The sequence below is a fragment of the Diplotaxodon limnothrissa genome, linkage group LG2, assembly GCF_057381915.1.
Source record: "Diplotaxodon limnothrissa isolate DT_005_m linkage group LG2, D_limnothrissa_male_GT1.1, whole genome shotgun sequence".
Taxonomy (NCBI): Eukaryota; Metazoa; Chordata; class Actinopteri; order Cichliformes; family Cichlidae; genus Diplotaxodon; species Diplotaxodon limnothrissa.
In genome coordinates, this window is record NC_140597.1 from 33,060,286 (window position 1) to 33,085,827 (window position 25,542).

At 41.0% G+C, this 25,542-nt stretch overlaps 1 protein-coding gene across 1 annotated transcript; it reads right to left on the reverse strand.

Moving 5' to 3' along the window:
* Positions 1-130: 130 nt before the first annotated feature.
* jakmip1 (janus kinase and microtubule interacting protein 1) lies at positions 131-22,328 on the reverse strand. The gene is made up of 22 exons (XM_085371407.1): positions 22,187-22,328; positions 15,068-15,381; positions 14,218-14,550; positions 13,611-13,772; positions 11,656-11,868; positions 10,851-11,009; positions 10,468-10,614; positions 10,062-10,232; positions 8,812-8,871; positions 7,394-7,522; positions 7,057-7,185; positions 6,701-6,892; positions 5,838-5,900; positions 4,877-4,975; positions 3,954-4,055; positions 3,787-3,840; positions 3,640-3,705; positions 2,895-2,963; positions 2,620-2,697; positions 1,472-1,681; positions 325-390; positions 131-181 (listed from the first exon to the last, which is right to left on the reverse strand). The coding sequence occupies exons 2-22, from the start codon at positions 15,221-15,223 to the stop codon at positions 131-133; spliced, it is 2,709 nt and encodes a 902-aa protein (XP_085227533.1). The 5' UTR covers positions 15,224-15,381; positions 22,187-22,328.
* Between the last annotated feature and the right edge of the window lie 3,214 nt (positions 22,329-25,542).

Sequence of the window (25,542 nt, forward strand, 5' to 3'; positions counted from 1 at the left end):
CCTTAACACCTAAGAAAAAGAAAAGAAAATTTGAACTCTTTCTTAAGAATTATTGGCAGGCATCAAAACTGTGCCGAATTCTAGTATTATACAGTTACTTCTACCTGATGTGGGTCCATGGGCATTTTCATTAAGGCCAAAGAATAAATGCTAAAGAGAAAAATAAAAAGAGGAACAAAAACTAAAGGAACACAAGAGGTTTAATCAACAGGTGAGGAAAGAGAGAGAAGAAAAAAGTGACAAAAAGTTTAGAAAACACCACCGCACAGAAGATGTCATTGATACCTTGCACTAATAAAAAACAAGTCAAATTTGAGTGTGTACCTTTTCCTCTATTTCCTTTATTTGTCTCTTTTGCAAGTCAATCCTGTCCTCCAGCTCTCTTATTCTCTGCAACAAAAAGACAGAAGTGGTTAGCTCGTGGCCACGCGAAACACATCTGATTGATTCTGACACAATCATTTCCTCAGGTGCAACAACATTTCATTTCATTTCTTTATTTATTTCACACATGGTTCAACAGTTAAGTTAGGCTGCTATCAATCTATTCCTGCAGACACTCCAAATAGTCTTCTGACTTTCCCATCATGCCATACTGTCTCCATGGCAGCTGTTGGAATGAGCTGCCATGGCAACTGAAGAGCAGATTTAACAGTGACACTGTTTGAGACTTAAAAGCTGAGTGGCTTCATCAGTGACTCGGTTCTTTGTTCCTAACATATTAGTTTAAATAGCTTTCCACTGTGAGTGCTCACTATACAGTACATAAATACAACTGAGGCAGGCAGGCATATTTTAAAACAAATACATGACATTTTGAAGTTAATATCTTGTGCAGCAAATCAAATTGAGGTTGAGGTGAATGCTCCAGTTAAATATCACTTCTTAACTACAGAGAAATTGGAACGAGTGTTAATAAAAGCCACACTGTGGGGACTTTTTAAGTGAGCATAATTCTCAGAGTTATTATTGTAAAATATATCACAAATTAAATCAGATGCATTTCTCGGACCTGCAAACATGTTGATTTCTAATCGGTTCAGTAGTTTGAGCATATTAATTAGTAGATACATTAAAAATGTGCAGTAAGTACGGTTAGAGGATATTTTGTTAGTGAGTTAGAGTACATGTAGTGTCATGTAGTCAATGGATAACACAATGCCAAAAGCCATGGGTGTAAAGTATCGAAAGGGCTGCTGAGTGGAGGGATACTGAAGGTGTCAGGGTATTCAGATCACAATGAAACACACAAACACTCACACAAATCCAAGGTCATTCTGTCTCATCTTTCCACTCACCCACTTTTACATATGCACTTACAGATAGAGTTACAGGTAGCACGTACAGGGATACTGCATCTTTTTCAAAGCACCAGAGATCTGGTGGGGTTAAAAGTTCCAGACAGGTACCAGGGGTCAGATTCAGGGAGGGCAGGACTCAACAACCTGACTGGGTTTGTTTTGAGCCTTACCTGCTGGGCCTGCTGTAGGAGCTCCATGCGCTCCTGTAAGATTTGACTGTCATACTGCCGGCTCTGCCGGAGAATCTGACGCCGCAGCTTGTCCACGGCTAGCCTCAGCTCCTCCCTCTGCCTGTCTGTCAGCGACTCAGCCACCGCCTGGCATGCCGGCTGCTCCTGCTGCAGAGCGCTATACAGCGTGGCCTCCAACTCCTCGATCCTCTGCACAGCCAGCCACATATACACACATACATGTATACACCCACACACACACACACACACGGACGTGCACATGCACATGCAGGAACACACACAGGCATGCACAAGCACAAACAAGGGAATACACATATGCACACAAACACACAGACACATACACACAACACTGTGACCATGGCAGATATGGGGAACACTTTTCCACTTTACATTGAGGGCTATTCAACCTTGGTTTTTACATGGTCACTTGATTTGGTTAACAACACAAACTGTGCTTTTCTTTACACATTGTTCAAACAACAAATTCCAAGTAAGAACCAAGATCAGCCCAACACAATATCAAGTGGGACTATAAACACAAAGCAACACCAAAACTGACCAAGTAAAATGGTTAGAATTATATGGCGAATGATCTAAGTGTTAACTTCTGTTATCTGGCTACAGTCTAGTTAAATCAGTGGAAGTGGAGAATGCTTTAAGATTCATGCTTTAAAAATATATAATTAAAACCTTATTATTAAACTCACTCTTTTAACTTTCTCCTGAGCAACTTTAAATAGGATATTCATAAATGAATCATATCATACTTTCTCAAATCAAGAGAGAGTAAATCTGATCGAGGTTTAGGTCATAAACAAGTGGCCACGTATCCCGGCCAACTGAGTGGCTAAGATTATTAAAATAATTTAGACTTCAGTGGTAAAAGATGCAGTATCCCAACACAATGTAGCAAATTTTACCTTGATGGAGCATGTTGCATTTGTGATGGTTAACAGGGTCCTAGATGTTTATCTCATGCTGAAATGATAATGCTGCACCCCTGCATTCCTGAATTACTTTATCATCAGCCATTGTAAGTAAAAATATACACAATGGTAAGCAGTAGATATGTCTGTGTTCATATGCAGGTAAAAGCACGCTGTGTATTATTGCTCCAAGCTTCGTACCATGTAGGCTTGGTCCAAGGCCTGCTTCCTGTAGTCCAACTCCTCCTCAAGGAATCCTTTCTGCTTACTAAACAGCTCCTGCAATAAGATGTTATAATCTATAATGCAGGGCTTGGTAGAAGGTAGCATGTTGTACATAGTAGTATAGTTATAATTACGTATTAGTCTTGATAAGTTCTTTGACATAATAACAACAGGAGACTATAATATTAACACGTTGCTTTGAATATGTTGTAGAAAGCTGAATTTTATGCATTTGTAGATAACTTTCTCACCTTGTCATTTTCCAAGTCGATCATCTTCTGCGTGAGGGCAGCCTCAGTGCTGTCTATCTGCTTCAACCACTGCAGATGAAGACACAGAAAGGTGTGGGATTCACATTTTGCTTCTATAAGATTAATCTAAGTTAAACAAAAAATGAGTTAAATGAAATCCGTCTTTATCTTCTTCTTTTGCCTCTCTCACCCCTTCTCTAGCATCTTCTTCTGTTGCACTGAGCTTCTGCATATCCTCCTTTACCACCTCCATGACTCTTCTATGTGGTCATTCTCATTTATTTCGTGCCTGGCAGCTCGATCTTTATCATCCTTTTGTCCAATATATCAATCTGCACATGTCCAAACCAACTCAAGTTTGCCACTCTTACGGTGTCTTCCAATCATACATCATAGCAGAGCTCACAACAATCTGTTTTACTCTTGCTGCTATTCTTCTCTCACAAATCACCCCTGACACTCAACTCCACCCACAACACCCTATCTGCACTCTCTCCTTCACCTTGTGCACTGGCCATTGCTCGGGATGTTTAACCCAGCCAAGGGGTGTGGCACAAACCAATGTACTCTTAGTGCCAGCCCCATGCCTGGATAAACGGGGAGGGTTGCATCAGTGAGGGCATCCAGCATTAAATCCTTGCTATATCAAATATGCAGGCTTGAATGAAATGGCTTTGCTGTGGTAACAGGGTGTTATAGCAATGTTTGTCCACTGTGTGTCAGAAAAGAGAAACTTTCCACTCACCTTTTCACAGAGTGAGATCACAGTCCCTGCTTGGATCACAGCCACCTGCTCTTCATTTCTGAGATTCTTTAGAAAATACAACATTGACAAAGACTCATTAGAAATTTTAAGACTAAAGTGATTTTTTTACAGTGGGTTCGAACTCACCCCATTATCTCCCAGAATATCCAACTTCTTCATCAGTTCAGGAATGATTACATCCTGCAAAAACCCCCAAACTAAATCATCAAGGCTGTTATATTAACTGTGCAGGTACTCAAGAAAGCATTTAGAAGAAAGGTTCTAGTTTGTTTGTTTTTTACTAGTGCATTCACCTTGACTCCCTCCTGGTGGCAGTAGACTTGCAGGGCACTGCTACTGTTCTCAGGGAACGCAGACATGTGGAGATTGAGGGCAGGTGATCTGCGTTCCCTTTCCTATGTATGCAAACAATGTGTTAATATTCACACATAATGTCAGCTATGCAATTATTCATTGTACCACGGGCAGTTCTGATCAACAAAAAGAAAAATAAATGGTGGTGTAAGTCAATGACACTATGCAAAATGGCAGGGAATGAGGGATGTACTTACATGACAATGACAACATGATCAGGATCTGCCAAAGGAGGGCGGTGAAAACCGATGGAAAAGGGGTCAAAGAAACCAAGCCAACAGAATAACATGCTGAAACTCTAAATTAAGCCAGTGACGTGTCATTTCCCAACATTGAGATACAACTGCTATTTAAACTGATGGAGAGTGGACTCCATCAGGGTGATGGGACTTTAGAAATAAAAAATATCATCTTAATAGTATGGTATGCAAATTCTTATTTTTTTTAAAAAAGGAAACAAAAGCATAATTCCATGGGATCCGTCCTCATTTTGTTCATATACATCAACTTTCAAATTGTGAAAAATACAACAACAGAAAATTGGGATATGCATGCAAAAATGAGACAAAATGAAGAAAAATGGGAGTGGATGGTGAACTTAAATATATTTTTATTTACTTAAAAATTATATTCTTGACAAAACATTTCTTCATTGACAAAAATATTCAATTTCAGTAAAGGGTAAAGTACACAGCTGCCATGCAAAACAAGGAAACACAGATGCATACAGTGAAGAACTGAGCAGTGTGTTTAAGGCTATGTCTGTCTGTCTGATGAGTCACTGTATATAGGTCTTGCGTCTGGAGCTGAGATTGTTGTTGTCACCTCCTGGTGACAGTATGATGTTGGCACAGTCTCTTACTTCCAGTTCAAGGACTCTGAATTCCAGCAGCTCATTTTGGTCCCGAGCATCCTGAACCTCAGCCTGCAGCCGGGACTCCGCCTGCTGCAGCGCACTCATCTGCAAACACAACAGATTCGTTACACATACTAAACACTATGAAATGTCTTGTTTGTAAATATTGAGGACAGTGTCCAAGATGCCAAAAGTCTGTTCACCGTGCACAATATGTAATAGACTGTATAAAGAAGATGGACAAAGCCACTCTAGCTGCAATGCTTTGTCAGTTTCTTGCAATTTTGAAACCATATATAAAAATTGTGAGTGAATCTGACTGTGAAACTGAGAGACACTGCACACTTGTACTGGCATCAATCAAATAGGCCCACTCTTACAAATAATATGTTTGAGGCTTCTTTTTTATTTTAATGTGGGCCAAAGTTTTGCAAAAGAACATAATTTTATATTAAAATAATTACCTAGTGATTAAGTCCATAACATCATCTGGAAATTGTTAACTTAGATCACTGATCAAGGGAGCTGAGGGTTATTTCCAATCGACTTCTATAAAGCCTGACTTATTTTTTGAGCCAAAGGATCTGCCCCCTCCTGGCCATTAGACAGAATGCAGACTTAAGGAACTGCATTGACTTTGCTTTCTGTGTCTATAACTACAAACTTTACAGCACATCTTTACAGCTGTTACTCTCGTGCATACATTTTAAATTGTGTATTTACTTTTAGTTATCTTATAAATGTTATCAATTTTTTAATCAACTGAGAGTTACATAGATAATTATCTTTTAAACAGCTACATTAACTAACTCTGTCACTATTTTCTCAGTAAAAGTTTTTATTCTGCTTATGTTTATACAAAATATAACGTTTTCAGAGGTGGTTAATAAAGAACACATCTGATCATGAAAATCAGGTATTACAACTAGTACTGAATGCCTTGATATAGAAGGCTAATCTAATGTACCTTCTCACGCAGTTCCTGGTTGGTCCTGAGCAAGTACTGCTTCTCCTCTACCCACTTTGAATCCTGCCATAACAACCAAACACAACATGAGCGAGAAATGACACTGGCAGGAACAGAAGAAGATTTAAAGGATCTGCAATGACATAGTGTGATGAACAAAACTCCCATCCCTCAAACTTGCAGCTTAAAAGACACAAGCAAATGCAAAACAGACACAAAAAAGATAGCACAGGGTGGCAGGAGCACAAGTTTATTGATGCAGACAAATGAAGCCAAATCAGATAACCAAAGCAAAAGAGCTGCAATCACAGGCAACAAGAGTTCACAGCAACATGAGGACCAAATGGCAATCTGAGATGAAAAACAGCAGCAAAGCGAGTCAGAATACCAGCTGGATCAAGCCACAGGCAACATGCAGTAACTCAATGAAATGCTTCACAAAAAAGTAAACAAAGTGTCCTGATATGAACTCGGCATGATAAATTCAGTGATTCTCTCACTACTTTCTTTAAGCAAAAAAAAGCCAGAGGCTTTCCCACTACACATCCAGTGGTTTGGCTTACTTCTCAGACCAAGAAGCCTTTCGTACACATCAAATAACCAAAATCAAGTTGTATTAAGTGAGTATTTTCATGTTTTAACAGAAAGTTATATACTACCACATGAAAATCTTATGTGTTAATCTATACAAAGCTAAAATGAATCAAGGTGGTTGAAGTGTTTAATCTGTAATGAGTAACTCAGACACAAGTATTTAAAATAAAACACCATCATCGGTAAGGGCAGAGGGTGAAGGAGAGAATGCAGGCACAGCACTGACATCACACATGCAGGAAGTGACATCACAGGAATCTGCGGCAGACCTGGTCAGCAAAGCGCCAGCCAAGGAGCACAGCAGCCAGACAGACATGCAGGAGGCCCAGTGAGAGCAGGACCAGTGAGCTTCTGTCCCCATCCACTGTCTTTATTACCTGCCCCCGCTCAGCCAGGGCCTTCTCCAGATCCACGATCTTTGCCTGGCAGCTGCTGAGCTCCACCTGCAGCTGCTCACGGGTCTGTGGGCGGGAAAATGAGCCATCAGAGACTTAAATCCAAGTACAAAAGGAATGAATAGAGCAGACTGAGAAAACCATAATGAGGATCTATGCTCTAAATATTTTCTTGAATTGGAAGTTAGACTTGTACGTAGCACATTTGGAAGGTGGCAGCAGATACGAACCCTGGCCTCCCTCTCTGCATCCAGAGAGCCCCCAGTCTGCTCCTGCAGGAGAGCGTAGGCCCGCTGAAGAGCCTGGTACTCTCTAGTGAGCTGACGAAAACGAAGCTCTGACTCCTCACGGGAAATGCTCTGTGATATCAAAGAGCGAATGTGTCAAATTAACACATAAAGCTTCACCCTTTACTTTTTCATAATCACATATATTAATCTGCAAATTACTGTTAACGTTCCATCTTACTTTCTTCTGATTTATTAACCCAAGATTTATTTTCCACATCTTGCAGCTGTTTAAGATGTTAAGATATTTCTTTCAGTGGATACAAAAGGACTTTCCTACCTCTTCCAAGTCCTCCTCTGGAGTTGCAGGCGTGCGGTCAGTGAGGTCAGTGTTATAAGAGGTCAGTGAGGAGGTTTCAGAGTCTATCGACTCCTCATCAAATCCAAAATATGTCTCCACAACATGCCTCTGCAGAGAGCAGTGGAGGGGGGAAAAGGGTTAATTCAACCTCAGATCTACACATATGTTATTCTGCGTATCAGCAGTTGGAAACAAAAACAATTATTATCCAGAACTATACTGCATCTGATTTCAGCTTAGGAAACTTTTAAACCAAATATTGATGTCATCAAACCCAAAAGAAATCCAATTACTTTTGCAAAGTAAGAGGAAAAATGACTAAAAGTTCAAACTTGTTAAATCTAGACACGGTCATTCAGTCAGTAATCTCATTTTAAAAAACTTAGACTGAATGACCGCACTGACTGTTTACTTTTTTTTGCTTTTAACTTTTCCAGACTCCAAAGTGCTTACCATCATGTTTATAAGTCATTTCCTGGCAACCAGAGAAATAAAGGCAGACCAGGGCACACAGGCAAATGAAAGAAGAGAAATAGAGGATAAAGAGGATGTACTCTGTCATGTTGTTGCCAGGCCAAAAAGTAAACTACAAATAATATCTTAAATATACATCTATCATATCTTCAAAAACACCAGCAGATCTAAAAACTGAAGTGCAGCCCATAAAGTACAACAGCTTTTTTTGTCACTCCTAAACAAAATCTAAAAAGCCGACAACAAAGCCTCTGGTTACAATCAAACTCCTACGAAAAAAAATGGTCAGTGTCTGGGTTTGTCCTAAAAAGGAAAGCCAAATTTCCAGGTGCAAGTCCAAAAGCCAAGCTGCTGTGCCCCAATTCAGTGCTGAACCTGCCAAGCTAACAAACTGGTTCCAGGAGGAGGAGGAAGAAAATAAATGTCATGCATCTACAAACTCCTCCTCCTAGCAACATCGCAGACTCTAAAATGTCCCCTGATGTATTAGCCCAAACATGCACACACAAGTACTTAGCAATTATTTCTTTCAAACTCTGTCACCTCAGCCAATTAGATATTGTCATCCCTTTAATCCCTTTGGCACAGATAAAAGCATGAAATGCTGCATACAGCTTGCAGTTTCTGTGATGCATGTCCAGTCTCTAGTAACACTATCTTATAAAGAACAAAAATATACTCACATAAAAAAAAAATCTATAATAAAAAAACCCCAAAACAAACAATTCTCAACTAGCTGCGTGTGTGCTCACTGTGATGGTCCCAGCAGTGAGGGATGGTGTCATAATTGTCCCCTGAGCCCAATTAAACACAAACACACAAGTGAAAACAATGCTCAAGGGTCAGTCAACCACAGATAGGGAAGTTGCTTAGTTACACACCACTGGATTAACAGATGTGTAAAAACACTGATGAAAACTCACTTTCGGCAGCTTGAAAGGTTTCTTCCTGTTCTTTTTGCTCATCACCAATCGATCACGTTCCTAAGGACACAACAGATGAACATTTTTAAATTCTGACCTTTAAGAGAGCAATCGGAGGCATCTGTGGTGGCACGGGATTCACATTCATCAATCAAAACGTTACCTGCCATCAGCATAAAATGTTTTGTTCAGCAGAGTCTAATTTAGTTACATTTCTTTTCTATATTTCAAATTAAATAAAGTCACAGCATTAAACTGTAAATTCAAGAATTTAGCAGCTTCTAATAACTCAAGCTGTCAGACTGACAGTGTCAGTGAATGTAAAGAAGATAAGAGGGGAAACATAGGCAAAAACTAAAGACTAGGCCATTCTTCTCAAGGTTTTTTGTTTTTTTAAAAAACAAACAAACATATAACCATTGATCCTTCTGACATGTATAAGACATGTATAAGACATGTATGCTCCCCTGATCCAAAGGGGTCAAAAACGCAGAGAGAAGCACAACTTCAGTGTTAGTACTGTCACAATAAACGTCCCCCTTCTAGCCATGGCAATGCAGATGATTTTATTATGTATTTGTATATTGTTATTGGCACACTTAAAAAAATCCACTGACATATTACAGATAAAATATCAAGACAGAAACCTCTATACGCTTCCAGTGAAGTACACACATGAAAAATCATATTATCATTTGCAGAGCCAGAACTGTTTGCTGATTTGTTGGCCTCGGCACTCAATACAGGCCGATTAATTTAAAAAGTAAAGACGGGACAGAAGAGCAATGTGGAGTGCTGATGTTGCAGTTTGGACACCAGAGGGCAAGTTGACTGTGGGAAATAAAAATGCTTGGAACAGGTTTAACATAGCAACCAGCTGATCCAAACAGAACAAGCAGAGCTTAAATGAGTAAATAAATAACTACACATAAGAAATATTATGTAAATCTGTTCATGTTTCGTGTGTCTGAAAGAAAAAGAAAAAAAGATTTTCAGCTGATATAATGGAATATACGATTTTAAATCACTGAATATCAATATTGTTACTTCTCTTAATACTCCTGCATTTGTCGGGGCCTATTATGCCTACAATAATAATCTTTTGCCATAATGTATTGCCAATACATTAAGAGATATTATAGTGAGAGCTATCTAAAAACATCTAACAGACGAGCTGACAGAGTAATGTTATCTGAGTATATACTGTTGTATGACCTTATGTGTTAACAGTCATGTAACCCTGTCCTGACCTGCGTGAGCTCATCAATGATGCCGCGTTGCTCAGCAACTTGCAGCTTGAGGAACTCTACTTCCTGTTCCTCATGGGCGTGGGTCAGGTCGGTCAGGGAGCTTGGTCGCTTCATCTGGGCCTGAACAGACTGCTGCTGTGATGGTGGCCGAGAGGAGGAAGCTTTCTCCTTCTGCAGGAGGGAAACAGATGGACTAATTATTTTTCATGCTATTCATCAAATGACCAGCAGAGGTCCTCTTTCCTTCAGAGAGCCCTAAAAACCATAAAACGTCTTGAATAGACTAGATAAAACTATAATATCTACTACATCCTATTACTACTTTTTGATTTTATCTTCGGGTTAAAAAAAGAGGGAGTTAAGAGTCATCAGCAGATGTTTAGGAAGACATGTTGGTTGCACTTACCATCTCAGCATTCTCACGGCTCAGGTTCTTGAGTTTCTCCTCCATGCGCTGCAGTGTTTGCAGGAGGTCATCATTTTTCTTGGACAGCCGCTTATTCTTCTCAAACATGGGCTTCATTTGGCTCTCTGCCTCTCGCACCCGTTTCAACTGAACAGAGGAAGGAAACAGGGAGGGGGGACATTGTAATCTTAAGTGTCGCCACAGAATTTCCATCTTAACTAGGACAGTCAACATCAACAGTGAGGAAGTTAGGAAATATTCGGATTCAGGTTTATTCGACATCCATACTCTTCATGGTGTCTAAACTTATGCGAATTATAATTTAAAAAATGTCTGCATGTATAATTGTATGTTTATAATGACTGCACGCGTGTTTTTCTCACTAGTTCATTCCTCTCATCGGCCAGTAGTGCATTTCTGTCCTCCAGTTTCCTGATGACTGAGTGGAGCTCTGCAATCTTCAACTGGAACCTCCTCATGTCACGCTCCTCCACCTCCTGTGAAGCCGTGGGGAGAGGAGAAGAGGAGGAGGAAGACAACAACTGAAAAAGGGAGTACATGCAGGCAGGCATGCAGGTAATGGAGACGGACAGTAAAAAGGAGGTGATGGCAAGAAAGATGATTTGGCTGTTCACAGAGTGAATGTGTATGTGAAGTACAGTAACCATGTGATTTATGAACTGGTAAATTGACTGGTACTTAAATAATGCCTTTCTAGTCAGATGAGCACTCAAAGCACTATCTACTGCATCTCTCATGCACCCAGTCACACATTTATACAGCGCTGTTTATATATAATGTTTGTCTGTAAAGACAACTTAAGTATTCCTTCAAAATTGATTTTGTGGCGTTGGCTGGAATCAGGAAAAAGCTGCATAAACAACAACGTATATTAAATTCTCCATGTACGGCTCACGGATTCACAGATGTGCCAATTTCACTTTTTAACTCTATGGCATCTGTTATTAATATCAATATTATCAATTGCACTACAAAATCACTATTCCACTGTGATTTTTTTTTTATCACTTATTTTTCTTTAAAAGCTCCTCACCAGAAATACCTCACATTGTGCTTACTTTGTATTAAAATTTGTAATATAAAATATAATATAAAATATCTGTAAATATGGGAAACTTTCGGAACATATAAAAATATCTTAAGCATAAAATACTGACACTTGTATACCTGGTTGTTGAGCAAGTCTGGGTTTTCTCCTAGTCCAGGCACCACTTCTCTCTTCGGGCTGCCATGGTTGTGTCTCTCGGCCTCTCGTACCTGACCCAGCTGCTCATCCAGGGCTTCCTTTTGGAGCTGAAGCTTCTGGGCATAGCCAGCCTGTAACCCCAGCTCCCTCTCCAGAGCGCACACCACCCGGTCCTTTGCCTTCAACTCATCCATCTAAAGGAGTGAAACAGAACTAGATTATAGCCATTATAAGGAGTTAGTAAATAGGTTTTACGTCTAACCGAAGTCCTTAATATTTTATTTTTAAGACCTTTTCCAGTCTTTTCTTTTTCTATTACTCATGTTATTTATTTTTATTTTACTAGTTTATTAATGTTTTTTTCTGTTTACACTTTATTGTCCCTCCACTGCGGTTATGCCAGAATGAATCAAAAGGGGAACCCTCTCACTCACCACACATCACAAACTCATATGTAAACCACCTCTCAACTCTCATTTATCATCTTTATCTAAGCAGCTGGAGTCCATCTCTTGTCTTATTCTGTCTGGTCTTATTTTTCAAAATAAAGCACTGAAAATATTGTTCTTATTGTCTACAAAAGTGCAGAGATTTCTGAGAAGCAGCAGAAAACTCCGATTCGATTAAATCTAAATCTAATCATTTCACTCGTTTCACCTCCAATATGTGAATATTAGTTCATATGTACAATGTTTTTCTTTATAATTTATGTATGTACATTGTGCACAGCTTCAGTGTAAGATGGCGTTTGCTGAAGACTAACAATGTTTTAGCTTTTATAACACTCTGCTTTAGGTTTGATTAATTTATAAGCCTCTGTTCTTGCTCTGCATTCATGCAACCCCTCCTGACAGCTGTTACCACCTCTACTTCCCTCCGTATTTTGTTCTTTAACGCCGGTATTTCCTGCACCGCCTGCTCTCCATCAATAAGCCGTGCTTTACTCTTTGAGTTTCCTCACTCAAGCATTCCTTTACTAACAACAATGCCTGTTACTGTAGCCCTCCTGTATGTAATAGGGTAAATCAGTAACTGCAGCAGGTACACAGACATTTATACTTGCAGATAGCACCACATGGTCAAGACAGACATTGTGGCAATTAGCTCCTAACCTTCATGCTACATCAGTGAGATAAGCCCCGAGCTGGAAGTGAACTTCAGTAGAAGGAAACCAATCTGTATAATCTGTGTGTGGGTGTGTGAGTGTGTGTGTGTGTGTAGGTGTGTGAGTGTGTGTGTCATTCAAATATGATCTGGACAGACAGGGACTACAGCGTTAACAGCTGCTGGGTTCGTGAAGCTAATCTATCTCAGGCATAACATGCTTAGTTTATGATGCAGTGTAAGATGTGTCTGCTTATTGCACACAGTACACCTCCCTGTTTTTGCACTTCACTAATAGTTAGCTCCTTGTGATGCACATAAAGAGGCACGTTTAATCTCCAACTATAAAATCAGTGATAACAGGGAGGGCTATTACACTTTTAATGCCCCAATAACACTTTCTTAATCAGCTTCTTAGCAACAGAGCACAACATAAACCTCTATTTACCTGAAAAAAAAGTTTAAGCTTAAGTAAAGGTAGATTTTTGTGCCTGTGTGTCTTTAAACCAACAGGATTTAAAAACAGTGAGGAAAGTTGTGAGATTTGGCCTGGTGAGGCCAATCTGCTCTGGTTTTTTAGTATTTAATACTTAAGGGTGATTATTTATTGCTTATTTAATTAGGAATAATGGAGTTATTTGATTAATATTGGGCTTTGTGATTATGATATTGCCAATTGAAATTCAATTTAAAGTTAAACTTAATTCATCTTGGCTTGACAGTTAAGTGGATTCTGATAAATGTCTTTTAGAAAATACTTTTTGTATTGATTATCAGTCATCTAAAAATGAGGGTACACAGTATCGTGGCTTCCAGCTTTATGTGTTCTCACCAGCCGGCGGATGTCTTTCTCACAGTCGCGTTTAATGCGGTGCACCTCGTCCTGGTGCTGTTGGTAGGCTGTGCGGAGATCAGCTGCTTTGGCTTTATCAGCCTGAAGAGCGTTTGCAAGAGCCTCTTCGGCTTGCTTCCGAGCCATTTTCTGCTCCTGAATCTGAAATGGCCCGATGCACACATTTTAATATTTATATACACAAAAACAAAAACAACAAAAAGAACATCAGCTGTGCATTTGTAAATACTTGCCCTTGTCCTATTAATAAGTTTAATGACAGATCTAGGTAGGCTACAGTGAAACAATAGGTTGGCAACAGGCTTTTCCACCCTGCTTCCTGTTTTTCAGGACCAAATTACAAAAGTGTGCATAGTCCCACAAAAACACAGACACACACACACACACACACACACACACACACACACACACACACACACACACACACACAAAGGGTATTTAAACACAAAGTGCACTCGAAAATCAAGTCTGCAATACTCATTTTACAACTTTGTTAGATCAACATATACCCTATACATGTTCTACTTTCCACAATCTGACATGTGAAAAAGTTATACTTGTCACCCCTGTACCTACTAAAACCTACCTCCTGCTGGAGCTTTATTCTCTCCCCATCAAAGGCTCTCCTGGCTTCCTCCCTAGCCTCTGCAAGAAGGGCATTTTTGAGCTTGTCAGCAGCTCCATCTCTCAGTGCATTCACAAGACCCTGCAGCCTCTGAACCTCAGTATCCCGGATCTTGATTGTTCTGGCCAGCTCGGCTTCATGCTGCCGTGCCAGAGTCTCCCGTATGGCAGCGATTTCACGTAGCTTTTCTTCATGGAGTTTGGCACGCAGGTCAGTGAGTGCTACGGCATGCTTGTGTTGCTCAAGTTCGCGAGCCTGCCGCTGCTCTTGGAGCCGCTCGCGGAGTTTGCATACCTGATAGAAGGACATAATGCAGAATATAGATTAGAGTACCCCTGACAAGTAACCATCAGTATTTACATAAAGTTTGTCCTGACTCTATTGTGCATATTTCCATATTTTTACTCTAAGTCCTGGCAGACTAAAACAAACTAGCCATGAGGGATGGAGAGATGAGCACAGAGAGGAGGTTTGTGTGTCAGTGAGCAGACTGGAGTAATAAACTGCCCGGAGACCTTTTTTTAAGAAAAAGAAAAAAAAAGAAGTATATGTATTCTGTTGCTTCACAGCAACAGAATAGCCAAACTGCACGCTAGGTAACCCTACTGTCCTATTAGAGATATTGCTTCTTTATAAGTGTGCTTACATGCTTTTAAACATTGGTTGCAAATAATTTATAAATAAAACTGGCAACCATTTCTATCCTGTTTCTGCTGAGTTGATAAAATAGGAGACGACTTCTCAACCACATTTATTAACTTTAAACGCATGTTCTCAGCTTCTTCCACCTCCTCTTCTTCCTCACCCTCACCTTCCCGCGCTCCTGCTGTAGCTCTATCTGAAGGTCCATGATCTTGCTCCTCAGTTCCTCATTGGTGGCCGGCACCGAATCAGCCATCACCTCCGATTTCTCCGGCTTCCGTCCCTTCTTAGACGGTTGAGCCGATGGGGGTGTGGTTGATGACATAGCACTCTAGCCGCCCAGTCGGGACGGACATAGAGTGCAGGGTGTGATAAAATTGAGGAGAAAATCAGTCGCTGCTCCTCCTCCCTACAAGGCCCTGCATCATCATCATCATCATCGGGACGTCTACATTGTTGCTAAAGCTTGCAGAGAGTTTCTACCTGAGAGAGAGACAGACAGACAAGCAGAGAGGGGAAAAAAAAAGGTTGAGTCAGGGTTAAAATCTGGGTTACACAGAACTACAATACTCCGGGGCCAAGCAACCAAATAATGACGCAATATAGCCTGGGGAACACAAACTATTTTGGGGACTAACATTTGCACTCTCCTCTGCCACCCTTTTCTCTCCAACATATACACATGGGCCATTTATCACCATCCTGGGCTGCAGTCCCTGGGCTGTACTTAGCAGCTCCACAGTGCATGAAAAAGTGTCTGGCTATCAAAGTTTTAGCATCTCACAGTAGCCTTCTTCCTTTCTGTAGATTAAGAAATCTCTTCTTTGCTTTCACGAGTCTTCAGGCTGCAGATCCCATAAATCTTTCCTACCTGTTCTAAACTAATGACATATCACTACTTTTTTATCACTAAGATGACAATTAGCCAAACACTCACACAGTGCTCTAATGGAGTTACAATTCACTAATTTCACCTCGTCCATGTCTGCCTTTCTATTGCTTTCTTCTTGTCTTCCCATTATTGAATAGATTATTGTTTTAAGCAGATATCTTCATGTTGTCTTGCCAAATATAGGCAGAAGCTGCTTGCATTACTGTCATTTGATTCCTCCGCTATATTCACAGCACAATATAAGAGCAACATTTGCCTCAAAGTCTCCTTTTACTCCCTAAACATACAGGATATATTAGAATAGGGCAGTCACTAACATTGTTTTCTGATTACAGGAGCCACAATGTCACATCTTGATTGAAAATGTGATTATTAAATAATCAAATTAGCTTTTCAAATCAAATATCACCTTTGGCTAAACAGCAAAAAAGCGAGGCATACAGAAATAAACACCAACGAATTTTAATTAACGACTGAATATCTCTTATACTCCTACTCACTAAGCAAGGCCAGGTTATGATAGCAGCTATTTTATTTGCATATTTTGTTACAGATGTGTTACAGTGGCACACATCCTCTGAGCTGAAAGCGGACTCCTCTAATCTCTTCTCAGAGTGGATTGTAACCCAGTAACCTTCCAGTCATTCTGCTAACTATTAAATAAATAATGAAACAATGAGGAAGCTGGAGCATTAAGACCGCAGGTGCCTCCATCTTTCTCTACATACACATTGCCACGCATTCATACAACATACACAGATGGCAGAAATAGTTACCAAGGCAACACTTGCTCTCAAAAACGCCTCTCATAGCAAAGGATGATGGGAAGAAGGAGCCTCACGGTGGATGTGAAAAGCATACAGTTCGTTATTTGTGTAGAAGCTTCAGATTTAAAAAAGAAAAAGAAAAAAAAGAATACGTAAGTGCATACATGGTATTGTTATCTGGTTGCATCTTTGAGACGAGGTTGACTGAGAGACAGAAATGCGTCGATGCTGGAGGGCGAGGAAGCTTTCTTCCACATGAATTTTTACACAGTGTGCACAGTTGAATGCTGGGAACCAGTGGGGGCAGGGAGAGAAGGGAAACGGAATAACAGAGAAAAGGTGGAAGATATAACCTACAGTAGAGGTAAAGCAGTAAAACAGGAAGGAAATTGCATACTTCTACAAAAGAAAACTAGCTCTTACCCAACTCCCCTCTGTCCCCTTAAACTCCCCACCCCCTCTTCATCTATCCAGACTTACATAAAGGCATGGCAATGTTACTGATCTCACACTTATTCACACAGACAGAGAAAGCAATAGAGGGAGGTCATTCACAGACAGAGTCTTAAACTGAACAATTAGGGACAGATACAGCTGACACATATTCACACAGCCACCAAAAGTCCTCTACCCCATTCACAATAGTAACAAACGGGTATTTATTTGCAGTAGCGCAACAGACAACTGACACACAGGCAAGTGAGGTGGAAACATGCACATATAATTTATGTGCAGTTTATGTGCAACAACAATAAATGGCTTCAGCACACTTTCTACTGTTTTCAGCATGTTTATGCAAAACACAGATCTACTTATCTGCCGCTTTATTAGGTACATTTTGCTAGTACTGCACTGTACCCCTTCTGGCTTCAGAAATGCATTCATTTTTTGTGGTATAGATTTAACAAGCTGCCAGAAGCATTCCTCAGAGAATTTGGTCCATATTGGCATGATAGATCACACAGTTGCTGTAGATTTGGTAGCTAAACATCCATGATGTGAATCTCATGTTCCAGGACATCCCAAAGGTGCCGTATTAGATTGAAATCTGGTGACAGCGGAGGCCATATGAATACAGTGAACTAACTGTTCAAGAAACACGATAATGTTTGATTAGAGCTATGTGACGTGGCGTGTTTTTAGTGTGCCGTCATGTTGTTATGCTGGAAGCCATCAGAAGATGGGTGCACTGTGGTCATAAAGGGATTGACATGGTCAGCAACAATTTTCAGATAGCCTGTTGGATTAAAACAGTACTCAGCTGGTAGTAAGGGGCCCAAAGTGTGCCAAGAAAATATCCCTCACACCATTATACAACCATCGTTGAATCTTTCATACAAGGGACGATAGAGCCATGCTTTCATGTTGTTTATGGTAACCTGAATGTTGCAGCGGAAATCAAGATTCATGAGAACAGGCAATGTTTTTCTAATCTTCTAATGTCCACCTTTAGTGAGCCAAAAACTCTAACCTCTTGATCTTAAGGAGCACCAGCCAATCCCAGAGGAAATTATGTAAAGACTACATGGTTTGGTCTTCTTCTTCTGTAGTACATATGCTTCAAAATTCAATGTGTTCTGCATTCAGAGATGCTCTTCATCACACCTTGCTTGTAACAAGGAGTTATTTGACTTCTATCAGCTATCAGCTTTAAAGCAGTCTGACTATTCTCCTCTGACGTTTGACAATAACAAGCCATTTTCGCCCAGAGGACTGCTGCTCACTGGATATTTTCTGAGCCATTCTTTGTAAACGCTGTCTGGGAAAATCCCAGCAGATTAGCAGTTTCTGAAATACTCAGACCAGCCTGTCTGACACCAACAATCATGCTATTTGATGTTTGCATTGAACAGGTGTTCCTTTAAAAAAGTGTCTGTGAGTGTAGACTGGGGAGCATTGAAAACAAAATATGGGGATATGTTATAGTGGCACTGAGAGTATTTTTAAATAGTAAAGAATTACCCACACATGGAATAACTAAAAGTTTGTGACCACAGATATGGTATTTTATATTGTTTTTGTGACTCACACAACTCAGGAAATGCAGGAAAAAAAACAGGCATCTCTGCTCAGAATTTCCAAAGGTCTGATGAACATGGTTGATGTAATAATAAACCATAAAGTGTACCTAATAAGTTGAGTATGTATCTTACAAATACTAAGCCAAGATTTCACCTGAGTCTAAAATATTTGTGCAGCAACTACAAGACATCTGCCACCCACAGTTCCCACAAAGCCTTCTGGAGCCACATCATGTTCCCAAGCTGGCAGCCAGGCGCTAAATCTCAAAGTTTTATAGATCATTGAAAGCCAGGAATGTTTTATGTGAAACTGGAAAATTTTATAGTGGCACCGAGAAGCTAAGAACCACCTTTAATGTTCGCAGGAGCAAACAAAAACCAGCAAAGATCGTAGACCTTAAATTACCTCGTCCACTCTAAGTGTAAACTGTTTGTGTAGCTTACACTGAGATGGAAAAGGAAGCAAAACCCTTCAACAAGACAATTCACCAGACAAAATTAACAGATTTGTCTTCAACATCTATATTTAGCTAATATAAACCCACATTCATTCTGAATAAAAATGTCACTATGGTAAGGTGAGGATGATTACGGGAAAAAAAATATGGAATTAACTGTTGAATTGAGAGTGGCAGAGTTTTCATTGTTGCCATATTGGCTTTTTTTTTTAAATGGATGAGAGGGAGCAGTTCTGACTGAAAACTGCTCACTCGTTGACTGGTCAGCAAGTCGTCAGCCAATGAACCATGGATAATACTCTTTTTTCAAACAGTATGAGCAAGATTTACAAACAGACATAATTTTTAATTAAACATGACCCCAAATGAGTAACTGATTCTTTAGTTTTCCCATAGACTTGTATACAACAAGAAGTTCTTTTTGCAACCCCAGCTAACGCCATCTGGTGGCCTTCAGATAGAATGCAGGTTTGAAGCACTTCCGCAATAGCGTCTTTTTTCTTTTTCAGCCGAAAGCTATGCCTGTGTTTTATACCATCCATGGCCTTAACTCTTTTCAACTTCTGAGGTCAGGTATGCCAGAAAAAGTTTGAGAACCACAGGTTTAAAAGAAGTGTTTGGATTCCTTGGTGCATATTTGCCTTACACATGTAAAACTGCTTTGGTCTGAAATCTGGGCGAGACATAAACTCAGTCAGGTTATGTCTGGTGTAAAATCTGTGCCAAATCACACATGTGGCTCCATCCGCTGTGGTGACCCCAGGGGAAATAAGAGAGGAGCGGAAAGTACTTAGTGCAATAAAGCTGTTCTCAACTGCCATATGAAAAACTAAGGTTGCAGACATATACAATTGTTTTAACATACTAATGACTTCACAACTGTTTCTTTTGCATTAATCATTGAATTTGTTGCAATTACAGCTCGGGAGCCAATCATAATATCAGTGGTTCAATCTCAATCCCAGGTGTCAAAGTGTCCTTTGCCAAGATACGAAACCCCAATTTGTTCCCAATTCATCCTTTCTAGTGTCAGTGTGCACCTGACAGATAAAAAGCACGTATAGTGAAGTGCTGTATGCATGAATGTGTAACAGTAATGCACTTTAATAGTTAACTTTTTACTTGAGCAGACATTCTGAATGGACACAAGCTTATTACACACTAACAGATGAATCTACTCAAAGCCAGACAGATCACACTTGCCTACCGAGGGTTAAACATTAAGTACACTTTACAGCAACATAAAGGCCCAATAAGTACATAAGCAAATAGGAGCTCAAACACTGACTCCTTGTTCCTCTTTCCAAGTTTAAAAAAAAAATCAACACTGAGGGTGTGGCCAGGCTAATATACTGTATCTTATTTACACTGCATATTGGTTACAACACCTAGGCCTATACACAGACACACACACAGAAACAAGCCTCCTCACTGCAGTCATCAGCAGAGTGTAGACTGTCAGAACAAGGCTGGCCATGATCCAGACACCCCTCCACAGTCTGCACACACACACACACGCACACCCTCTGCTGTCTAGAGATTCACTTAAGATACACAGTAAAGATCCCATCGAGAGGCCGAGTAACCCAGCCAAGAGCAACACTAGTGGAGCATATGACCTAAAAACTACTATGCCAGGAGAATGACTACAAGTTACTGACCCCAATGACTAGTCAACCCAAACACACAAACAATAGTCTCTCTCTCACTGTGTCACATACACACACATTGTACTGCTGGTTTATTGCACAGGCTCTGGTCTTTGGTGTTTATTAATGTGTTAACATAGTCGTAATTATCATTGCTGAAAGCTTTCAGCCTCTCTGTGTACCTCTATGAGTATGTATGCTTTTGCATGCATGGTTGCGCTTTAGCAGTGATACCCTCATCCCGCTCCAGACCGGCATTGCAACACAATAAGAATGAGGAAAGTGCAGCAGATAAGGAAAGAGAGCGTTATACACATGAGAATAACAGAGCACTGGGATTATTCTGGTAGCAGGCTGTCACTCAGCACATTACACTGAGGAAGGCAGAGATATGGAGAAAGCAATAGGATTATGAATGAAGTATTAGTGTACAAATTAAGTTATAGAAAGGGAAGGAAAGAGAGGGGGAAACAGTGACGTACACTGGGGTCCCAGGAAATGTAATTGCTAAATCTGACAGAGCAGACCAAAATATCAGTAGACAGATCTGTATTTTGCAATATGATGATACTTTAATTCCACTTTTTTGGGCTCAGTTAAGCAGCTCATAAGGGAGGCATCACAATGTGGATCCCTGCTTTTGATCAAACACAAGTGAGTGTGCAACACATGCTGGGTGTCCACTCGGGCAAATTTACGAGCCTCTGGGGCCGCCTGCTACAGCAGCAGCAGCAAAACTGTTATGACAGACAGAGCCTGAGAAACACAACATGCATGGTAGTGGGCTGCCTGGGCAGAGGAATATGCCGGAGATGATGGTCTAATGCGATGTCGCCGGCCCTCTAATGAGCTGTCAAATAGGAGATTAAAGGGTAGACTACCGCCGGGTGGGAGGGTTTTTACACTGCTGAAAACCTGTTTGTCCGGCTAGCCAACCACACCCCACGGCGAGAGGCTGCTGCTGCTGCAGCATCATCATCATCATCATCCTCCTCCGGCCAGGACGGCTGTCCTTGCACTCAGAGCTGCACGGTGTTATGTGTTGATGTTTTTTCAGCAAACACGGCCACGATGCTCTTGTGCTGGTGTGACCACAAACTAATCTGGTCTAAATATTTCACCAGAGGCCTCTCTTGTTCCGGGAAGATAATGTAACAGCTCTGATGATATGAAGGGGGGGCAGCAAAAACAGTTGAATGTTAATCGCCCGTTATCATCGAGGTTCACGCTTCCTCTTTGGCTAGCTGGCAGAGTGGGACAGCTGTGTCATATCGGTTCAGCATTCAACCACAAACACAATATTCACATCTCCACAAGAAGCTTGATAGTTACTGTCGGCAGGCTGAACTCACATCGAAAGCCAGAAATGATGAGGTCCAGACGGTGCCTCTCTATCCGTTACTGCTGCACCGTTAGCGGATGTGTCACAGGAGCTAGCCGCCTGTCAGTCAACAAACTACACGCTAGAAGTTCCCCGGCTTTGCAAAGCGAACAAACTCACCTGAAATAGGAGGTCAACGGCGGTCACAAGTGGCCCGAGGCTTGTGAACGTCTCTGCCCAATCTGCTTCACATGCAGGAAAGGAGGCTGGGCTTCGCTTCGCTGTGGAGGGCTCAATGAACTCACCTCTCCCGCCTCCTCAACACCCCGGGCTCCGCTAACTGCCGACAGCCGACCCCTTTAGAAACTTTCCTCCCCGGATATCAGATATTTTAGAGCAGCTAACGCGAAGGCTGAAGCTTCGTAATAACATGACTCTCATCAGCTCCAGCCTCTTCTTGCGCTGCACGTTGACATTTTCCTCCACGCCCACACGCACATACACACACGTTAGAACGCGCGCGCTACGTCATCCGCTCCTGTGCATTTCATCCACATGACTGAATTATTAAATAAATAAATGAAACGATTCCAGTGCCGTGAACATATGTGTGTGTGTGTGTGTGTGTGTGTGTGTGTGTGTGTGTGTGTGTGTGTGTGGGAGGAGGGCGGCGTCGCCGGTAGCGTGATAGTAGCGCGACACCTGACTGCGTGTTCAAGAATGACACTGCGCGCGGTAATTGCGTGGACTTGTACGTCCATGCGCAGCCGGTGTTCAGGAGCCTGACGGACGCAGGGTGGTGTCGGGAACGTGCAGTGTCCTGTACAAACTGGCTCTACTTTGTCTGTATAAGGCGGATGTGGCTCGTGCGCTTTAATCCTGGGAACTGATTTACAAACACAAGTATTTAACAAACATATTCTCTATTTACCATAGCAATGTATCGTGCTGAAACAAGCCCCTATCTTTGCATAACTGGTTTTGAAAAGGTCCTTCTCAAGAAAGATATCTGTTCCCTATCACTTCCAAATACAGTGGGGCAAAAAAGTATTTAGTCAGCCACTGATTGTGCAAGTTCCCCCACTTAAAATGATGACAGAGGGCAGTAATTTGCACCAGAGGTACACTTCAACTGTGAGAGACAGAATGTGAAAAAAAAATCCATGAATTCACATGGTAGGATTTGTAAAGAATTTATTCGTAAATTAGGGTGGAAAATAAGTATTTGGTCACCTCAAACAAGGAAAATCTCTGGCTCTCACAGACCTGTAACGTCTTCTGTAAGAAGCTTTTCTGTCCCCCACTCGTTACCTGTATGAATGGCACCTGTTTGAACTCATCATCTGTATAAAAGACACCTGTCCACAGCCTCAAACAGTCAGACTCCAAACTCCGCCATGGCCAAGACCAAAGAGCTTTCGAAGGACACCAGGAAAAGTATTGTAGACCTGCACCAGACTGGGAAGAGTGAATCTACAATAGGCAAGCAGCTTGGTGTGAAAAAATCAACTGTGGGAGCAATCATCAGAAAATGGAAGACATACAAGACCACTGATAATCTCCCTCGATCTGGGGCTCCACGCAAGATCTCATCCCGTGGGGTCAAAATGATCATGAGAACGGTGAGCAAAGATCCCAGAACCACACGGGGGGACCTGGTGAATGACCTGCAGAGAGCTGGGACCAAAGTAACAAAGGTCACCATCAGTAACACACTACAACGGCAGGGAATCAAATCCCGCAGTGCCAGACGTGTTCCGCTGCTGAAGCCAGTGCATGTCCAGGCCCGTCTGAAGTTTGCCAGAGAGCACATGGATGATACAGCAGAGGATTGGGAGAATGTCATGTGGTCAGATGAAACCAAAGTAGAACTTTTTGGTATAAACTCAACTCGTCGTGTTTGGAGGAAGAAGAATACTGAGTTGCATCCCAAGAACACCATACCTACTGTGAAGCATGGGGGTGGAAACATCATGCTATGGGGCTGTTTTTCTGCCAAGGGGACAGGACGACTGATCCATGTTAAGGACAGAATGAATGGGGCCATGTATCGTGAGATTTTGAGCCAAAACCTCCTTCCATCAGTGAGAACTTTGAAGATGAAACGAGGCTGGGTCTTCCAACATGACAATGATCCAAAACACACCGCCCGGGCAACAAAGGAGTGGCTCCGTAAGAAGCATTTGAAAGTCCTGGAGTGGCCTAGCCAGTCTCCAGACCTCAACCCCATAGAAAATCTGTGGCGAGAGTTGAAAGTCCGTGTTGCTCGGCGACAGCCCCAAAACATCACTGCTCTCGAGAAGATCTGCATGGAGGAATGGGCCAAAATACCAGCTACTGTGTGTGCAAACCTGGTAAAGACCTATAGTAAACGTTTGACCTCTGTTATTGCCAACAAAGGTTATGTTACAAAGTATTGAGTTGTATTTTTGTTATTGACCAAATACTTATTTTCCACCCTGATTTACGAATAAATTCTTTACAAATCCTACCATGTGGATTCATGGATTTTTTTTTCACATTCTGTCTGTCACAGTTGAAGTGTACCTCTGGTGCAAATTACTGACCTCTGTCATCATTTTAGGTGGGGGAACTTGCACAATCGGTGGCTGACTAAATACTTTTTTGCCCCACTGTATTACTCTGTGATCTTTTTTAATGCTACTCCCCCCGGGATCACGATAATTTATGTGCCTGTATGCTCCAAGAAATAATAATAATAACATGACTCCTGCACTTTTTGAACAGGATGTGGTTCAGCTATAAGATCCGTGTTCTTATAACTGCCGCAATTACCACACTCAACACATTAATGGCAACGCCTAACCTTTGATTTTATGTACTCATGTTCATTTCACATTTGCTGAAAGCACATTAGCCACGTTTAAAACATCTCACTCTGCTAAATTACTTGCGGGTCGGTCCACGTAGCACGTGAGATCCAGCCACATTTGCAACCAGCACTTCTAAATACAGGAAGGTTTACTTGGAATGTGCTAAGTGATGCATCTTGGGGGGGTGACCTTAATTATTTATAAAATATTATTATTTATATTTGATTGTTGAGTTAGCGAATTGATTTCCTTTATTGTGCTACTGTTCAGTTAAGGTGAAATATTGAAAATAAGCTCGATAGGTTATTGTTTTTTGTTTCTCCTCTGTTTCAAAGTTGGTCTGATCAGCCTGCACCAAAGTTCCCCTTTGCTCTCTGTTTGGTAAGATTTTGGTCAGTTTGAGCAGTTAGTCTGTTACATAATTACCCTGTGTTGTCATTACAACTTGAATTTAGTCTTTATCTGACCTCTTTTTAAAATCCCCTGTTATTTTACTGATATATATAAATATATATAAAATTTGTACTTGATTGAGTTATTAAAGCTTTTCAGATAAAGATGATTTTTTCACTATTTCTTATGATTTGACCAGGTGTTTAATGAAAATACAAACATGGACAGTGATACAATGTTCATATTTTTTATAATTTTCATACCACTAGTGTTTAAAATCAAGTAATCAAGATGTTTTTTAACCTTTAA

What these genes read in the sequence shown, in the direction of transcription:
- jakmip1 (XM_085371407.1), bottom strand. Translation starts at nt 15,223, where the DNA reads ATGTCATCAACCACACCCCCATCGGCTCAACCGTCTAAGAAGGGACGG. An exon ending in GAATAAAGCTCCAGCAGGAG is followed by an intron (nt 13,773 to 14,217) that starts GTAGGTTTTAGT and finishes GGGCCATTTCAG; the next exon opens with ATTCAGGAGCAGAAAATGGC. An exon ending in ATGCAGAGAGGGAGGCCAGG is followed by an intron (nt 6,893 to 7,056) that starts GTTCGTATCTGC and finishes TCCCGCCCACAG; the next exon opens with ACCCGTGAGCAGCTGCAGGT.